General features: G+C 44.3%; 1 protein-coding gene across 1 annotated transcript in view; it reads right to left on the bottom strand.

The window, feature by feature from the left end:
- The window catches only part of lrit3b (leucine-rich repeat, immunoglobulin-like and transmembrane domains 3b), a 62,140-nt gene that overhangs the window by 15,903 nt on the left and 26,571 nt on the right, over window positions 1-19,666 (bottom strand). The window contains exons 2-5 of the mRNA XM_030725000.1: window positions 14,550-14,924; window positions 14,391-14,476; window positions 3,517-3,810; window positions 3,364-3,423 (exon numbers count right to left, since the gene is read on the bottom strand). Coding sequence (XP_030580860.1) covers window positions 3,364-3,423; window positions 3,517-3,810; window positions 14,391-14,476; window positions 14,550-14,659 — 550 coding nt within the window. The 5' untranslated portion in view covers window positions 14,660-14,924. The remainder of the gene's footprint in view (window positions 1-3,363; window positions 3,424-3,516; window positions 3,811-14,390; window positions 14,477-14,549; window positions 14,925-19,666) is intronic.

Genomic DNA, 19,666 nt, shown 5'->3' with positions numbered 1-19,666 from the left:
GAAGAATAATCTTTGAGATGGTTATGAATCATTTTTTCTCTAATGTCTAAAATTTTATTTGTAAAGAAATCCATGAAGTCACTACTAGTTAACGTGAAAGGAATACTCGGCTCTACAGAGCTCTGACTCTTTGTCAGCCTGGCTACAGTGCTGAAAAGAAACCTGGGGTTGTTCTTATTTTCTTCAATTAATGATGAATAGTAAGATGTCCTAGCTTTACGGAGGGCTTTTTTATAGAGCAACAAACTCTTTTTCCAGGCTAAATGAGCATCTTCTAATTTAGTGAGACGCCATTCCCTCTCCAGCTTTCGGGTTATCTGCTTTAAGCTGTGTGTTTGTGAATTATACCACGGAGTCAGGCACTTCTGATTTGAAGCTTTCCTTTTCAGAGGAGCCACAGTATCCAAAGTTATACGCAGTGAGGATGTAAAACTATTGATGAGATAATCGACCTCACTGGGAGCAGAGTTTAGGTAGCTGCACTGCACTGTGTTGGCACTGAAGAGCATAACAATGAAGGAATTAGATCCTTAAACTTAGTTACAGCACTTTCAGAAAGACTTCTACTGTAATAAAAATTATTCCCCACTGCTGTGTAATCCATTAAAGTAAATGTAAATGTTACTAAGAAATGATCAGACAAGAGGGGGCTTTCAGGGAATACTGTTAAGTCTTCAGTTTCTATGCCATATGTTAGGACAAGATCCAGAGTATGATTAAAGTGGTGGGTGGGCTCCTTTACATTTTGAGAGAAGCCAATTGAATCTAACAATAGATTAAATGCAGTGTTGAGGCTGTCATTCTCAGCATCTACATGGATGTTAAAATCACCCACTATAATTATTTTATCTGAACTGAGCACTAAATCAGATAAAAAGTCTGAGAAATCAGACAGAAACTCTGAGTAGGGACCAGGTGGACGATAGATAATAACAAATAAAACAGGTTTTTGATTTTCCCAATTAGGATGGACAAGACTAAGAGTCAGGCTTTCAAAAGAATGAAAACTTTGTCTGGGTCTTTGATTAATTAATAAGCTGGAATTGAAGATTGCAGCTAATCCTCCTCCTCGACCTGTGCTTCGAGCATTCTGACAGTTACTGTGACTCGGGGGTGTTGATTCATTTAAACTAACATATTCATCCTGCTGTAACCAGGTTTCTGTAAGGCAGAATAAATCAATACGTTGATCAATTATTAAATCATTTACTAATAGGGACTTGGAAGAGAGAGACCTAATGTTTAACAATCCACATTTAATTGTTTTATTTTTTGGTGCAGTTGATGAAGCTGTATTATTTATTGTGTTTGAATTTTTATGCTTAAATAGCTTTTTGCTGATTTTAGCTTTGGTTTTTGGTGGTCTGGGAGCAGGCACCGACTCTATGGGGATGGGGTTTTGGGGGGATGGCAGGAGGAGAGAAGCTGCAGAGAGGCGTGTAAGACTGCAACTCTGCTTCCTGGTCTCAACCCTGGGTAGTCAAGTTTTAGGGTTAATAAATTTGGCCAGATTTCTAGAAATGAGAGCTGCTCCATCCAAAGTGGGATGGATGCCGTCTCTCCTAACAAGACCAGGTTTTCCCCAGAAACTTTGCCAATTATCTATGAAGCCCACGTCATTTTTTGGACACCACTCAGACAGCCAGCGATTCAAGGAGAACATGCGGCTAAACATGTGGCTCCTGGTCTGATTGGGGAGGGGCCCAGAGAAAACTACAGAGTCCCACATTGTTTTTGCAAAGTTACACACCGAGTCAATATTAATTTTAGTGACCTCCGATTGGCGTAACCGGGTGTCATTACTGCCGACGTGAATAACGATCTTACCAAATCTACGATTAGCCTTAGCCAGCAGTTTCAAATTTCCATGAATGTCGCCTGCTCTGGCCCCTGGAAGACATTTGACTATGGTCGCCGGTGTCTCTAGCTTCACGTTTCTCAAAACAGAGTCGCCAATAACCAGTTTGTTCCTCGGTGGGTGTGTCGCCGAGTGGAGAAAAACGGTTAGAGACGTGAACAGGTTGGTGGTGTACCCGGGGCTTCTGCTTAGGACTACGCTTCCTCCTCACCGTCACCCAGCCGGCCTGTTTTCCCTGCTGCTCGGGATCTGCTGGGGGGGAGCTAACGGCGGCTAAGCTACCATGGTCCGCACCCGCTACAGGGGCCTGGCTAGATGCAGGATTTTCCAGGGTGCGGAGCCGAGTCTCCAGTTCAGAAAGCCTGGCCTCCAGAGCTACAAACAGACTACATTTATTACAAGTACCGTTACTGCTAAAGGAGGCCGAGGAGTAACTAAACATGTGACACCCAGAGCAGGAAAGTGCAGGAGAGACAGGAGAAGAAGCCATGCTGGTAGTGAGTCGGCTAAGGGCTAAGCTACTAGCTGAGCTAAGCTAGCGAATTTCTAAAAACAAATAAAGTGAGTAATGTGAATACAGGTGATTCAGCAAAGAGTATGCTATTTAAAGTAGGTGAAGATTACACTAAAATATGTTATTATCCAGATAAATCGAGTTATACAGATATAACAGCTAACAGACAGCAAAACACTGTGCTCCAAAACAGGAACAGGAAGTGAACAGGAAGTGATACAATACCGCAGTGAGAGCCAAACTAATATGTAGGCAAATGTAACTCTAGACGTTAGACAGATCTGACGATGCATATCAGGTAAAGTTGCAGAGTAAACTGCATTGCTACTATTTACTACTTATTTATAACTACTAATACTATTCCTATTAATATTAATCATTATTATTAGTAGTAGAAGTATTTCCATTAATGTAGTAAAAAACATCCTGAATATATGATGAAGTATTTCTTATCTTACCATAAATGCAATGAAACAAGATGTGTCTGAAGTGCATTAATGTCCTCAGACACTGGTATTGTCAACTGATCTCAGTGTTGTAACAATGGAGAGTAGCACAACAAGTGACAGCAAGTGGTGCAAAATAGCCATAACAATGAAGTGTTTACTACACAAATGTACCAATGGGTAAAACAATAAAAAAAAAAAAAAAAACTTTAAAACCTAACAATACTTTATTAGTTTTTATATACAACTACAGGCAGCGAACATTAGGTTTGTCAACCTAAGCAACTTCAGACTACAATGTTATTTTAAAAGCCCCTCCCTCATTCCCCCAACTTCTTTGCTTCAGCTGTCAATCATTGGTAAGTAGATTATAAATAAAACGTAAATCTAAAACATTTGACTTAATTTAACTATTGTTGATGTGTTATTCTTAATATGTTAAACACCTTTTTTATTATGGATGCAAACATACAGCACTGTAAGTAGTAAAAGAATCTGTATGAAATGAAAATATTTATTAAAAAGGACAAAATATCAGGACTTACAACTCTCCAAAATCCTAGGCAGCTGCTCGGAGTTGTCAAGGATTTCTTGCTGGCAACAATCTGTGCAGAAAACCAAATCACAGCATGATTCCACTAATACTCAGATGTCGGTAACATCACTTCAGAATCTGAGAGAGACCCTTGAATGCTTACTCGCGTAGGTCGAGGTTTTGATCCAAGTCAGTGTTGGCGTTGGGTATCCAGTGGCGTCACAGCGTAGGATTACGTTGCTGCCCAGTGGGGAAATGACCCTGGTAGCTGCAGGCTGGACTGAGGGCCTCATACAGCGGGACAGCTCAGCTTGTGTCAGCAGCATTCCTGACTGACCCAGAGACCTGCTGCACATCAGCAACTGGTCCATAAGAACTACAGTACTCCCCAGGGACATGGACAAAGACATCAGCATGGCGATCTGGCAGTCACACAACCAGGGGTTGTCATGAAGACCTGAGTATCCAGCAGAATTAGACTTGTTTGTATTGTGGTTTTTGTGTTTTTTTTTTAACTAAAGACATTTTTGCTGTAAAAACTGCTAACTTTGACGATCATTGAGTATCCATGGTTTTTGTTTTCCTGACACTTCCAAAGTGTTTTATCACTACTGAAAAAAATCTTCCCATGTCCTAAAGATTTATTAACTCAGAAGCTAATAACATGAACAGCAGTTTGTTGCCACTGAAGTGGATATATGTGTTAAATATAAATTAATGATTGCAAACAAGGAGGAAAATTTCTAGAAACAGCCATCATGTCAACTCATCGTCCTCACAGCTAGCATGAAAGACAGATTAATTTATCTAATTTTCCATTTTTCAGACACCTCTTCAACTCTTCATGAAAGCTCAGTTTGTTTAAAATACATCTACATATTGGAGATTTTCATGTGTTCCATCTTTCAAATCATGCACCCACCCAGTGTATTTCAAATAAAGTTAAATAATGTTTTCCATTGTCATTTGTTTTTGATTGAAACTGATGGGTTATTTTAAAAAAAAAAGAAACCATTTTAGGAGAAACAGGAGGATAATATGAATTCTGTGTCCAAACTTTTGGACACAGGATGACATTGAGGAGAAAGCTTAGCTCTAAACAGATGCACCTGGTACACCACCAACCCATCACATCTGTAATCCTTCCTCCCTACTTATTGGCAAAATGTGAAGCTGAAGACTCTAGCAACCATAGTTGAATGTCTTCCAGGGGCAAGAGCAGGTAGCTAAAGCTAAAAGGTATATTTGGCAAAATAATAATTCACATCAACAGTCACAAAACCCGGTTACACCAATCAGAGGTCACTAAAGTTAAAACTGAATCATGTGCAAGTTAGTCTTGTCCATCCTAATTGAGAAAATCAAAAACCTGTTTTATTTGTTATTATCTATCGTCCACCTGGTCCTTACTCAGAGTTTCTGTCTGATTTCTCAGACTTTTTATCTGATTTAGTGCTCAGTTCAAATAAAATCATTATAGTGGGTGATTTTAACATCCATGTAGATGCTGAAAATGACAGCCTCAACTGTCATGGTCCTGGGCCGGTGCCCCAGTGTATTTTGTTATCTTTTGTAATTGTCCTCAGTTTGTTATTTCTAGTTCCTTGTGTTCCGTGTGTCAGGTCTGCATCCTTGTTCCCTCGGTTGACTTCCTGTTTTATTTTGATAGTCATTTGGTCTCTGTCTGTCATGTTCAGTTTGCTTCCCTTGTTCTTGTTATTAGATTAGTATTTCCTGTGTTTCCCAGCTGTTTCCACTCCCCTCGTTATCCACGTGTATTCAGGTCCGGTGTTTTCTTAGCCTGTTGTCGCGTCGTCGTCATTCACTCCCCTGCTGTGTCCCTTCTGTGTTTCTCTGTAGTTCTTGGATTTCAGTTCTGGTTACCTTCCTGTGTTGCTGCATTTGCCCCTGTTTCCGTTCTGCACTCACCCAAATAAAAACTCAATATTCTTCTTACCTCGTCTGCGTTGGGGTCCACTTCCTGCCTGCCACACAGCCGTTCCATGACATCAACACTGCATTTAATCTATTAGATTCAATTGGCTTCTCTCAAAATGTAAAAGAGCCCACCCACCACTTTAATCATTCTCTGCATCTTTTTCTGATGTATGGCATCGAAACTGAACATTCTCTGAAAATCTTTTATTATCTGATGGGTTTTTTAAACATTTAATTTTACAATAATGGATTACACAGTACCCTGCCTCTCGCCCTATGACAGCTGGGATAGGCTCCAGCCCCCCCGCGACCCTTAACAGGATGTGCAGAAGCGAATGGATGGATGGATGGATGGATGGATGGATGGATTACACAGCAGTGAGGAATAAATTTCATTATAGTAGTGTTGCAACTAAGTTTAAGGATATGATTCTTCCATTATCATCTCCTTTAATGTTATGTGCCAATACAATACAGAGCACATACTTAAACTCTGCTCCCACAGAGGTTGATGATGTCATCAATAGTTTTACATCTGCACTGCAGACCACTCTGGATACTGTGGCTCCTCTGAAAAGGAAAACCTCAAATCAGAAGTCCTACACTCCCTGATAACCTGTAAGTTGGAGAGGAAATGTTGTCTCGCTAATTTAGAAGATCTTCATTTAGCCTGGAAAAAGGACTTGTTCCATCCATCCATCCATTTTCTTTCGCTCATCCAGGGCCTGGTTGCGGGGGCAGCAGCCTTAGCAGAGAAGCCCAGACCTCCCTCTTCCCAGCCACCTCCACCAGCTCACTGGGGCGGGACCTCAAGATGTTCCCAGGACAGCCCAGACATATAATCTCTCTAGCATGTCCTAGGTCTGCCTTGGGGCCTTCTCCTGGTAGGACATGCTTGGAACACCTCAGCCAGCAGGCGCCCAGGAGGCATCCTAGTCACATGCCTGAACCACCTCAACTAGCTCCTCTCGATGTGGAGGAGCTGCAGCTCTACTCTGAGCCACTCCTGGATGGCTGCACTTCTCACCCTGTCTCTAAGGGAGTGGCCAGCCACCCTTTGGAGGAAGCTCATTTCTGCCGTTTGTATTTGAAATCTCATTCTTTCGGTCACTACCCAAAGCTCGTGACAGGTGAGGGTAGGGATGTAGATTGACCGGTAAATTGACAGCTTCACTTTCACACTCATCTCCCTCAGACTGGTGCATCATCCACATCACTGCAGATGCGGCCCCGATACAGCTATCAATCTCCTGCTCCATTCTCCCATCACTCATGAATAAGACCCCAAGATACTTGAACTCCTCCACCTGGGGCAGCACCTCGTACCTGAGCCAGAGTGGACACTCCATGCATTTTCTGCCTCAGACTTAGAGGTTCTAATTCCCATGCCAGCCGCTTCACACTTGACTGCGAACTGTTCCACCGCAAGCTGGAGGCCACCACCTGATAAAGCCAAAAGGACCGCATCATCCATCATCAATCGCTTCAAGGCCATCTGAAAGTTTTTTTCCATGGCCTCACCGAACTCCTCCCACACCCAAGGTTTTTCTTCGGTCACCGCCCAAGCCGCGTTCCATGTGGCTTGTCGATACTTGTCAGCTGCCTCCGGAGTCCCACAGGCTAACCAAACACAACAGGACTCCTTCATCAGCTTGATGGCTCCCTTCACCTCCGGTAACCACCATCTGGTTCAGGGATTACCACCATGACAGGCACCAACCACCTTGCAGCCACAGCTCTGAGCAGCAGCCTCAACAATGGGGGTGCAGAACATATTCCATTCAGACTCAATGTCCTCAGCCTCTCTCGGAATTCTGTCGAAGTTCTGCTGGAGGTGGGAGTTGAAGATCTCATGGACTGGGGCCTCTGCAGGCGTTCCCAGTGCACCCTCTCGATATGTTTTGGTGCACTGGGTCTGTGCAGCATCTTCCACCGCCACCTGATCCAACTCACCACGAGGTGGTGATCAGTTGACAGCTCAGCTCCTCTCTTCACCTGAGTGTCCAGAACATACGGCCGCAGATCTGGTGATATGATTACATAATCAATCATCAAAATGCAACCTGGGGTGTCCTGGTGCCACGTGCACTTATGGACATCCTTATGTTCAAAAATGGTGTTCATTATGGACAAACTGTGGTTTGCACAGAATCAAAATTACAAAACACTATTTGGGTTCAGACCAGATTATGGAAACTGGTTCAAGATCCCAGGCCATGCATTGTGTTGAGCCCTAATATATCTACTCAGTATCTCTCAACCTCACGCACTAGCTCAGGCTCCTTCCTCACCAGAGAGGTGACATTCTGTGTCCCAATAATCTTGATAACTGGGGATTGGTCCGCCAGAGCGTCTGCCCTTGGCCACCGAATTACATACACTGCATGCACCCAACCAAAAAAAAGGATTTTTTGCTCTATTGAAAAAAAAAAGCCCTCTGAAAGGCTAGGACATCTTACTATTCATCACTAATTCAATAAAATAAGAACAACCCCAGGTTTCGTTTCAGGACTGTAGACAGGCTGACAAAGAGTCAGAGCTCTGTATTCTGACAGTGAGAAGGAGCATAGTTAGGGCAGGATCAGGTGACCCTGAAGCCTCCCTTACTGCAATAGACCTAGACTGCTTGGGAGTTCTCATGATGTACTGAGTCTTTCTTCTTTACTCACCTCTTTTCATTCTCTTTGTGTTTTACACCACCCTGCATTTAATCACTGCCATTACTAATCACTCTTCCACAACATGCCTTTTGTCCTGCCTCCCTCCCCTAACCCCCTACCGATCGTGGCAGCCCCTCCCTGAGTCTGGTTCCACTGGTGTTTTTTTTCTGTTAAAAATTAGTTTTACTTTCTCACTGTTAGCAGGTGCTTGCTTATAAGCAGTTGTTTTTTATTGTTGTCATTTTCTCTGTATTATTGTAATGTCTTTACCTTACAATGTAAAGTGGATAGAGGTGGCTGTTGTGATTTGGTGCTATATGAATGAAATTGAAGTGAACTGAATTTCAACTGAATTGATGCTGTTCATCTGGACATAGCTTTTTCAGTAGGAGAGACATCAGAGGTGGGAAGTATCCATCCATCCATCCATCCATCCCATCCATCCATTTTCTTCCGCTTATCCGGGGCCGGGTCGCGGGGGCAGAAGCCTAAGCAGAGAAGCCCAAGCTTCCCTCTCCCCAGCCACCTCCTCCAGCTCATCCGGAGGGACCCCAAGGCGTTCCCAGGCCAGCCGAGATACATAATCTCTCCAGCGTGTCCTGGGTCTACCACGGGGCCTCTTCCCGGTGGGACATGCCCGGAACACCTCACCCAGGAGGCGGCCAGGAGGCATCCTAATCAGATGCCCGAGCCACCTCAACTGGCTCCTTTCGATGTGGAGGAGCAGCGGCTCTACTCTGAGCCCCTCCCGGATGGCCGCACTCCTCACCTTATCTCTAAGGGAGAGGCCAGCCACCCTTCGAAGGAAACTCATTTCTGCCGCTTGTATTCGCGATCTTATTCTTTCGGTCACTACCCAAAGCTCGTGACCATAGGTGAGGGTAGGAACGTAGATCGACTGGTAAATCGAGAGCTTCGCTTTTACGCTAAGCTCCCTCTTCACCACGACGGACCGGGGCAGCGTCCGCATCACTGCAGAAGCAGCCCCGATCCGCCTGTCGATCTCCCGTTCCCTTCGCCCATCACTCGTGAACAAGACCCCGAGATACTTAAACTCCTCCACTTGAGGCAAGAACTCGTTCCTGAGCCGGAGATGGCACTCCACCCTTTTCCGGCTGAGGACCATGGCCTCAGACTTAGAGGTGCTGATTCTCATGCCAGCCGCTTCACACTCGGCTGCGAACCGTTCCACTGCGAGCTGGAGGCCCCCCCCTGATGAAGCCAACAGAACCGCATCATCTGCAAAAAGCAGAGATGAGACTCTGAGGCCACCAAGGAAGAAGCCTTCCGCCACCTGGCTACGCCTAGAAATTCTGTCCATAAAAATTATGAACAGAATCGGTGACAAAGGGCAGCCCTGACGGAGTCCAACACCCACAGGAAACAAATCCGTTACTGTACTTAAGTAGATTTTTCAGGTATCTGTACTTTACTTAAGTATTTATTTTTCTGACTACTTTTTACTTTTACTCCCTACATTTTTACACAAGTATCTGTACTTTCTACTTCTTACATTTTCAAACAGACTCGTTACTTTTTAACGTCAGAGAGAAGTTTGCGTTTCCGGTCAGTGCGCCGTCAAACATCAAACGATCTGAGCCTAAACGGAGGAATAATAACACATAAGAGACAATCGTACTGCGTATCCTCCATCATCGGGGCTTATCTCGTACAAAGGGATTAAATACGCAAACCCATATAATTAACGTATCATTTATAGCGCTATAATCGGGCCGGACCGAGTCCGTAAGTTGCGCTGCGGCACATAAATAGCTTAGCTAGCGCTACTGAAGAGGAGCGAGCATGAAGGAAGTAACCTGTGGCAGGTAAATGCAACGTTTCTAAATGCTCAACAAATATCAGCAAACACACAAAGTGTGTGCAGTTTGTTACACAGCTAGCTAAAAGAAGAGCTGCTGTATTTCAGGGAGAGCAAAGAGAGAGAAGTTCACTCAGAGATGGAGAAAGAGGACAGGAGAGGAAGAAGAGAGGTTAGATTTAAAGGTAAGGACTGGAAAATAAACTGAAGTATGCTGACTTTGTGTAATTCAGAGATTCTATGAAAATACTGCAGTTTAGGTCAGCTTGTTGTACTGTATTTACAGTAAAGCTCTGTGTTGGACTGGAGCACAGTGTTTGTGTTCATGGTCAGAGTTACAGGTTACATCAGTGCAGCAGAGATGAGTTTGAATCAAAGCTGCTGATGCTGAGATTCATTCACTGAATCCAACATTTCTACAGCCTGTATGCTGTCAGTGTAGGGGATGGAGATCAGCTCAGATAGCTGTGAAATACTGGGTTACATCTTTGTGAGTTCAGTTCATCCACACAGAGCAGTAAACCTCAGAGCAGCAGCAGCAGCAGGTCAGCTGATCACAGCCTGCACACCAACATCATTTACTGCAGCTCACAATAGAAAGCTGTGATTCTTCTCCCCATGCAGAGCCACTACAGCTGATCTTAGGGTTCCTCCACCTTCTGAATCCCACTGTAACCCCTGAGTATCCTCATGTTGGTGTTTAGGTGGAGGCACAGTCACCCTCTACTATGGAGGACACAGAGAACAGAGCTGGGTTTAAATTCCCTTTCACAGTTTGTGTCCTATAACAGATTCAAGCTGAGTGCATTCATTAGGATTAAAATTTAGATTGGAGTAACGTTTGTATTCTCATGTAATATTATTTTATATTATTACAATAATGTATAATAAGGTTCGGTTAGTTTTACACAAAAATAGCTTGTAGAAACATCCTCCAAAGAACTACTTTTACTTTCTTACTTTGAGTACATTTCAGAGCCTGTACTTTTTTACTTTTACTTAAGTAGAGAAGTTGAACCAGTACTTTGACTTTTACTAAAGTATTTTTTAACATAAGTACTTGTACTTCTACTTAAGTACAGAATGTCAGTACTTTTGCCACCTCTGAGAGACATTACGTTACTCATCCAAATGACTAAATTCACAGAGAGTTGTTGACTGACTGTAATCACTGCGTTATAAGATGGTGAAAGATGGACTGTAAGGCTCCCTCTGCGGGTGATGATGTTCACTGTTAATGTAAATGGCCCTATTCAAACCAGTATTCTTCCCTGTCCAGGATGGGCACATCCTCATCACTGAAAGTGTGGCCAAGGGCCTACAGGTGTACTTGCTGTGAATGGTACTCGTGGTCATGACAATTTGCATATTAACGATCATGAAACTGACATCATGGTCTATTGTTAGTTAGTGGTGCTAGTTTCAGTTGTTGTGCAACTGTACTGTTTATAAGGGTGGGGAAACCTGCAGTCAGCCGCTTACCTGGATGATTGAGCAACCCTCATCATGAACGGTCTCAGTGGAATGGTGGCTGTTAAGAAGCCATTTGTAAGGAAGGGAAAGCGGCAGAAAAGGCAGAAGTATGCCAAATTAGACTAAAAACTAGACTAAAAATCAGTGGCAACAGGTCTGATGGAGTGATTAACCCAAATTTGAGATTTTATGTTTAAATTATTGTCAGTATGTATGGAGGTGATAAGGAGAGCATTACAACAGTGAGTGTCTACAGCGATCTGTAACATACTGTGGAGGCTTTCTTGTGGTTGGGGGCTGCAATTCAATCAGTGGAGTTGGGGATCTTGCCAAAATTGATTGAATTATGAATTCAGAAAATCATGAATGATTTTGATGCACCATGCAGAGGCTATACACTAACATGCTGGCTACACTCAGTAGCCAGCATAATCATGGAATGTGCATTGGTTAAAATGCAACACCTATGTTCTCCCAAGACTTGATGCAGACAAAGAATCAGTTGATTTGTTTACTGCTCTTTAACGCAGCATGATGAGAATTTATGTTTACGTGTGTGGTTCTGAAAAGTTAGAAATAATACAAGATTGCCATTAATAAAACCAGTAATAACAAATCAAAATGCAACAGCATCAGCCATCTATTAGATGTCAGTTTACCTGCTATACACAATGTAACAGATACAACATCCATTTCACAATAGGATGAAGTACCATATCACCCCAATAGAGCACTTTACTCTCAGACTGCTGGCTTACTTGTGGTTCCTAGGATACTTAAGAGTAGAATGGGAGGCAGAGCCTTCAGCTTTCAGGCCCCTCTTCTGTGGAACCAGCTCCCAGCTTGGATTCAGGAGACAGACACCCTCTCTATTTTTAAGATTAGGCTTAAAACTTTCCTTTATGATCAAGCTTATAGTTAGGGCTGGATCAGGTGACCCTGAACCCTCCCTTAGTTATGCTGCTATAGACCTAGGCTGCTGGGGGGTTCCCATAATGCACTGTTTCTCTTTATTCACCTCTTTTCACTCTGATTATACTCCACTCTGTATTTAATCATTAGTTGTTATTAATCTCTGTCTCTCTCTCCTCTCAGCAGATGACCCCCCCCCCTGAGCCTGGTTCTGATGGAGGTTTCTTCCTGCTAAAAGGGAGTTTTTCCTTCCCACTGTCACCAAGTGCTGCTCATAGGGGGTCGTTTTGACTGTTGGGTTTTCTGTGTATTATTATAGGGTCTTTACCCACAATACAAAGCACCTTGAGGCAACTGTTGTGATTTGGTGCTATATAAATAAAATTGAATTGAAGTGAAGAACTCATTCACAACCAGCATGCCTCAAATAAACTTAATGATAAACTTACATTCCTCTGGATACACACACCAGAACACAAGCAGTTAATCCACTGTGAACCTGATCAAACCCAGAAAAGAGAGAGCTGAACTAGCTACAACTGATTCAACTTCACTCATTCTGGTCCATGGCTGCCCACTTGTGGCCAGTAACATGCACTACTACCTCTTCATAACAATGCAATACAGCATCTGGAAAATGTCTTATTAGCAATGGTTTTGTTTTCAGTATGAAAATATCCCAAACACACTGCCAATGCAGTAAAATCATACCTGAATAGCAAAACACACCATGGAACACTTTCAGAAACAGAGTGGCCTCCCTGGACATTGGATCTCAATGTTATTTAAGTAGTGTGGGATCATCTTGACACATAATTGAATAAAGCTTTGGAATGTCCTTTCAAGAAGCCTGGAGTGTCATATAGGCTGCAGGACTTGGGGGGGGAATGAATTCGAATATCAGGTTTAATGGTGTAGCGGTCATGGTTCTGGGCCTTTTGCCCAGTGCTTTGAGTTTATAGTAGGTTTTGCAGTTTTTTATCTTTCCTTTGGGATTCAGTTTTCAGTATTTAGTTTCCGTTACTGTTTTGTGGTTTCTCCTCAGTGTGCTTGCTCCCCATGTCAAATCTGCATTTCTGTTGTGTTTAGTCTTTTCCTTTTTTCTGTTCCTAGTCTCCTAGTAGTTTATGCCTGCCTGCAGAGTCTTGACAGTAGCTTAACAGAATACAAAGTCCAACACAACTGCAAGAGCAGAAAACCTGGAAACGCACAGAGCAGTGAGACACACAACCATGACGGACATGACAAAATAAAACAGGAAGAGACACAACTGGGGGAGACAAGAAAGGCAAAAGGACAAAGAAACAAGACTGGAGGAACAGCATGGGAACATAAAAGTAAATGCTACATAACCAAGATACACCGAGACCCAACTCAAACATAACCTAAGAAGATGGACTTTGTTTGGCATAATACAAACAGAGACTGCTGAAGGACATAATAAATGACATAAAGGAAAGTAGAAACAATACGACTCATATTACAAAAGGAGCAAAATTCAGACACAAGTGATCTTCAAAACCACCATGGGACTACTGAAAGAAATGATAAGAAAGCTCGCCAAAGAGAGTTCAGCCTGTGTTGAGGAATGAAGATAGTCATGCCAAGTATATGCACAATAGCTCGTTGCATCTAGTTCCCATTTTTCTATATAAAGAGGAGTGGCTCAAGACTTTTACACAGCACTGAAAGTGCTTCTCCTCTAGCATGTTTGCTCCATTTCCTGGTTGCATTAAAGTCACCAGTGGTTCAAGTCATGTGCATGTAGTTTTTCCTTTTTTTTTTTTCAGTTAGCCAAATAGCAAATGAATTTCAAAATCTAAATGATAGAAGAAACCAAAGACAGTTAACTGCAGAAATGTCACTGTACACAAAGTACTTGGTTTATGTCCTGGTTAGTCAACACCAGGGCCTAAAAGTCACATATATGATGGTCTCAGTAAGAGAACCTAACCTTACACCAGTTTATCACAAAATGTACTAAAACTGAAATCAGGTCTAGTGCTTAGTTTTTTTGGGTCATACAATAAACTCTATTTGCACTACAGATGGACCAGCCTTAGGTGCAACACAAAGAAAAAGAGAGACATAATCTGTATTTCATTCACTTTTTGGACTTAATAATGGCCACAACTGATGGATCTGATTTAGCCTTAAAAACAGCATTTGTGGACATTGGCTATCAACTGGATGATAAAAGAATATGCATCTCTACTCCTCCAAAACATACTGTACCCAAAATTCTTCGTTCCACTTGTCCTCCTCTTTGTCCTGGAAGAGGAAACCAAAGGTCCAACAGCTCAGCAGGTAGTATAGTCAACCTATTGAGAGTAAAAAAACAGAGAACTGAAAAGTTGAGCAGATCTGTTCAATATTTTGTGTAACTGGACCCACCTGTTGCTGGACAGGTCAAGGTATGTGATGTTAGGAAGGAAGAGAGCAGCATGGGCTGGAAGGCTGGACAAACGATTGTTGTGTAGACCCAGAGTCTGGAGGCGGGGCATGTCTCTGAGCCCCTCCCAGGGAAAGGATGTCAGGAAGTTTCCATCAAGACGGAGCTCTCGCAGGGCCTTCAGATTGACAAAGCTGCTGGGGTGGATCGTTGTTATTGAGTTGTAAGTTAGCCACAAGAACCTGAGGTCTGACAGGTTGTAGAAGGCTGCCCGGGATACCCTGGAGACCAGTGTCTTTTCTAGACGAAGTTTGACTGTGTCAGCTGGGACACTAATGGGAACAGCCGTGATTTCAGGGCCACTGCACTGCACCAACCTGATATGTTAAACACAAGTATAAAGTCTGGATGGATAAATCATATGTAAAAAGGCAGATACAACTTTCTAATCTGTAATGATAGTAGGGAGCAGGTTGAAGAGAGTCTGGAGAGGTGGAGGTGTGTGCTGAGAGAAGGAATGAAAGTCAATCGAAGCAAGAAAGAATACATGAGAAGTAATTATGACGTGACTCCTTAAACCCCCCCCCCCCCACCACCACCACCACCACCACCACCACCACCACCACCACCACACTCTGCACTAGGGATGGGAATTGATAAGAATTTAGCGATTCCTATTCTTTTATCGATTCTCATTGGGTTACTGAATAAAATGTACCAAAAATGGGTTGGTTTGCATTCACTCTTTTAAATGTAAAGTAGAACAAAATTAAAACTGGTATAAAAAAAACCAAGAATTCTGCTTTCAAATTAATACTATAAATACTTTAACATTTTAACATAAAATACAACTGCAAGGTGTGCGAGGACCTCTGAGCCAGCCAGACTCTGGCAGTCCTCACCAACTAAATGTTACATGAGATGGAGATTATTCATACAGTCTAGTGAAAGCAGTGCAGCAAAATAGGGTTGCAAATATCGATTATTCCATGGATTAATTAAATGATCTGATTAGAAATACTTGCTTCGTATTAACAATCCATCTGCATATTTTAATTTCCGTACTGCAGTTTTTCTCTGTGTGAAACAAACAGGGTGGATGGAGCAGCTACAAAGTTCTCTTTTCTTCACTTACTGATCAGGTGGTTGATGAAGGACCTCCAGCTGTTTCAAAGTAAAGGTTTTAACGGTGGTTACAGGAAAAAGCGCTGCTGCTTTGGACGCTAGAAAAACATTTCCTTTCACTCCATCCGAGCTCAGCATCTGCAAGGCTGCTGGTCCAGACGGCATCAGCTCCAGGCTCCTGAGGTGCTGCGCAGATCAGCTGTGTGGCATCATGGGATACATGTTCAACCTGAGCTTGAAGCTGGGGAAAGTACCACAACTGTGGAAGACCTCCTGTGTGGTACCGGTACCAAAGACCAAACATCCAAAGGATCTTAGCAGCTACAGGCCGGTAGCCCTGACATCGCATCTAATGAAGACCCTCGAGAGGCTGGTCCTCAACCATCTACGCCTCATGGTGTCGTCTTCGTTGGACCCGCTGCAGTTCGCCTACCGGCCTGGCATCGGGGTGGATGACGCCATCATCTACCTCCTGCACCGAGCTCTGACCCACCTGGAGAAGCCTGGAAGCACTGTGAGGATCATGTTCTTTGATTTCTCCAGTGCTTTTAACACCATCCAGCCAGGACTTCTGAGAGACAAGCTGGAACTGTCAGGAGTGGACCACCACATCTCCGAGTGGATACTGGACTACCTCACTGACCGCCCACAGTACGTGAGGACACAGGGCTGTGTCTCTGACAGGCTGGTCTGCAGTACGGGGGCCCCACAGGGAACTGTGCTGGCACCGTTCCTCTTCACCCTCTACACTGCAGACTTCTCCATCAACTCCCCACGCTGCCATCTGCAGAAGTTCTCTGACGACTCTGCCATAGTTGGCCTCATCACAGGTGAGGATGACTCAGAGTACAGACAGTGGACTCAGGACTTTGTGGACTGGTGCCAGCGGAACCACCTCCTGATCAACGCCGCTAAAACCAAGGAGCTGGTGGTGGATTTCCGCAGGCGCAGACCCACCACACGGACACCGGTGAACATCCAGGGAGTGGACATTGAGATAGTGGACTCTTATAAGTACCTGGGTGTTCACCTAAACAATAAACTGGACTGGACTCATAACACTGATGCGCTCTACAGGAAGGGTCAGAGCAGACTCTACCTGCTGAGAAGGCTGAGGTCTTTTGGAGTGCAGGGGACACTCCTGAAGACCTTCTATGACTCTGTGGTGGCATCAGCCATCTTCTATGCAGCAGTATGTTGGAGCAGCAGCTTGTCTACAGCTGAGAGGAAGAGGATAGACAAGCTCATCAGGAAAGCCAGCTCTGTCCTAGGATGTCCTCTCGACTCAGTGCAGGTGGTGGGAGACAGAAGGACTCTGACCAAAATAACATCACTGATGGACAAGGTCTCCCATCCCATGCATGAAACTGTTGCTGAGCTGGAGAGCTCCTTCAGTGACAGACTGCTGCATCCTAAATGCACAAAGGAGCGTTACCGCAGATCCTTCCTCCCAGCAGCTGTAAGACTTTATAACCATCACTGCTCCCAACAAAAACCACAATAACCTACACAATGTAGGATAATATATAATATACTGTAAATAGTCCGGCACATCATGCACATTGTATATAGTGTTATTATTATTAGTAGTATTAAGGTTAATATTGTTTGTTGATTTTATATATATTCTTTTCTTAATAGTGTGAATTATTATATCTTTATTTATATTTATAATAACTGCGGCTGCTGTTACACCCAAATTTCCCCTCTGTGGGACAATAAAGGCTGTTTCTTCTTCTTCTTCTTCTTCTTCTTCATCTCGGTAACAGCTCTGCCTTTTTGCACTTGCTGTGTGCGCACAGACTGCACGTAAAACAGCTGCACGCAAATGCGTCCTCACTTCAATGGAATCGATAAGCAGAATCGTTAAGCAAGCAGACTAACGATTCCAAGGAACTGAATTATTATTCTCAATTCTTATCCCTAATCCCCACACACACCCATCCACACTGTGCTCATGCATGTATGTGCACCCCCACCCCCCACCCCCCACCCCACTCCACACACACACACACACACCCAGACCTGTATTATTAAGTCACCATATAAGGACATACAATAACATGAGCGTGCAAAGCCACAAGCCCCAAGACAGAAGGTGGAAGTGGAAGTGGCAGAGTTGGAGATGTTGAGATTTCATCTGACGTGACCAAGATAGACAATATTAGAGACGAGTATAGCAGAGGGATAGCTCAGGCTGAGTGGTTTGGAAACAAAGTTAGAGAGGAAAGCTTGAGATGGTCTGGACATGTGCAGAGGAGGGATCGTGAACATACTGGACAAAGGTTGCTGAATATGGTGCTGCCAGGAAGGAGGAAAAGAGAAATACCACAGAAAAGGCTCATGAAGGAGGACATGCAGATGGTTGGTGTGACAGAAGAGGATGTTAGTGATAGGCTAAGATAGAAGCAGATGATGGCTGTGGCAACCCCTAAAAGAAAGAGTTGAAAGAAGAAAAAGACAAAAGACACACTGTGGAAGAGAGCCAGAGATTAATAACAACTAATGATTAAATGCAGAGTGGGGTATAAACACAGTAAAAAGAGGTGAATGAAAAGAAGCAGTGCATTATGGGAACCCCCCAAAGCCTAGGCCTATAGCAATGTAGCTAAGGGAGGGTTCAGGGTCACCTGATCCAGCCGTAACTATAACCTTGATCATAAAGGAAAGTTTTAAGCCTAATCTTAAAAATAGAGAGGGTGTCTGTCTCCTGAATCCAAGCTGGAAGCTGGTTCCACAGAAGAGGGGCCTGAAAGCTGGTAAGGGGAACTATGAGAGTGCTGTTTGTAGATTACAGCTCCAGGCTGGTCTCTAAGCTGTTGGACCTGGGCCCGTCCCTGTGCAGGTGGGTTCACAGCTTCCTGACCAGCACCACTCGTACCACAGGTGGTATTTTTAAGCTTGTCCCCCTGGTAGGGTCTCCCATGGCAAATTGGTCCTGGGCAAGGGGCCAGAAAAAACATGATTCAGAAGACCCCTATGGAAATGTCAACAAGGGAACTGTTTACCCTGCCCGGGATAAGTTACTGGGGCCCCACCCTGAAGCCAGGCCTGGGGAGGGAGCTTGATGGACAGCGTCTGGTGGCTGGTCATTAGCCTGTGATGCCTGGCTGGGCGCAGCCCGAAGAGATGGTATGGGCCCACCCTCCTGTAGGCCCACCACCTGCAGGAAGCATTGTAGAGGTTGGGTGCAGTGTGTGTCGGGTGGTGGCCAAGGCCGAGGGACCTGGCAGACCAGTCCCCGGCTATCAAGACTGGCTATTGGGACATGAAATGTCACCTGTCTGGCAGGGAAGGAGCCTGAGCTTGCGTGTGAGGTTGAGAGACACCGGACAGATATGGTTGTGCTCACCTCAACACATGGCCTGGGCTCTGGAACCCCTGGTGAGAGGTGGCAATCTGGGGTGGGTATTCTTGTCAACACTCATGTGAGCAATGACAGTGAGACCCGGAGGGGCGTGACTGGGAGGGATGGACTGCCCGATCTGAACCTGACTGGTGTCTTGTTATTGTACTTCTGTGCAAACCACAGTTTGTCCATAATGAACACCATGTTTGAACACAAGGATGTCCATAAGTGCATGTGGCACTGGGATACCCTAGGTCGCAGCTCGGTGATTGATTTTGTAATCGTATCATCAGATCTCTGGCCATATGTTCTGAGCACTCAGGTGAAGAGAGGTGCTGAGCTGTCAACTGATCACCACTTGGTGGTGAATTGGATAAGGTGGCAGGGGAGGAAGCTGGACAGACCTGGTGCACCTAAATGTGTTGTGAGGGTGTGGCGGGAACGCCTGACAGAAGCCCCAGTCTTCTGAGGGAGGCTGAGGACATTGGGTTCGAATAGACCATATTCTGCACCTCCATTGTTGAGGCTGCTGCTCAGAGCTGTGGCTGCAGGGTGGTTGGTGCCTGTCGTGGTGGCAACCCCTGAACCAGATGGTGGTTGCCGGAGGTGAAGGGAGCCATCAAGCTGAAGAAGGAGTTCTTATCT

The sequence above is a fragment of the Archocentrus centrarchus genome, unplaced genomic scaffold (genome assembly GCF_007364275.1).
Source record: "Archocentrus centrarchus isolate MPI-CPG fArcCen1 unplaced genomic scaffold, fArcCen1 scaffold_44_ctg1, whole genome shotgun sequence".
Classification (NCBI taxonomy): domain Eukaryota; kingdom Metazoa; phylum Chordata; class Actinopteri; order Cichliformes; family Cichlidae; genus Archocentrus; species Archocentrus centrarchus.
The sequence above is the reverse complement of the archived record's forward strand: the minus strand, read 5'-3'. Positions and strand labels throughout refer to the sequence as shown.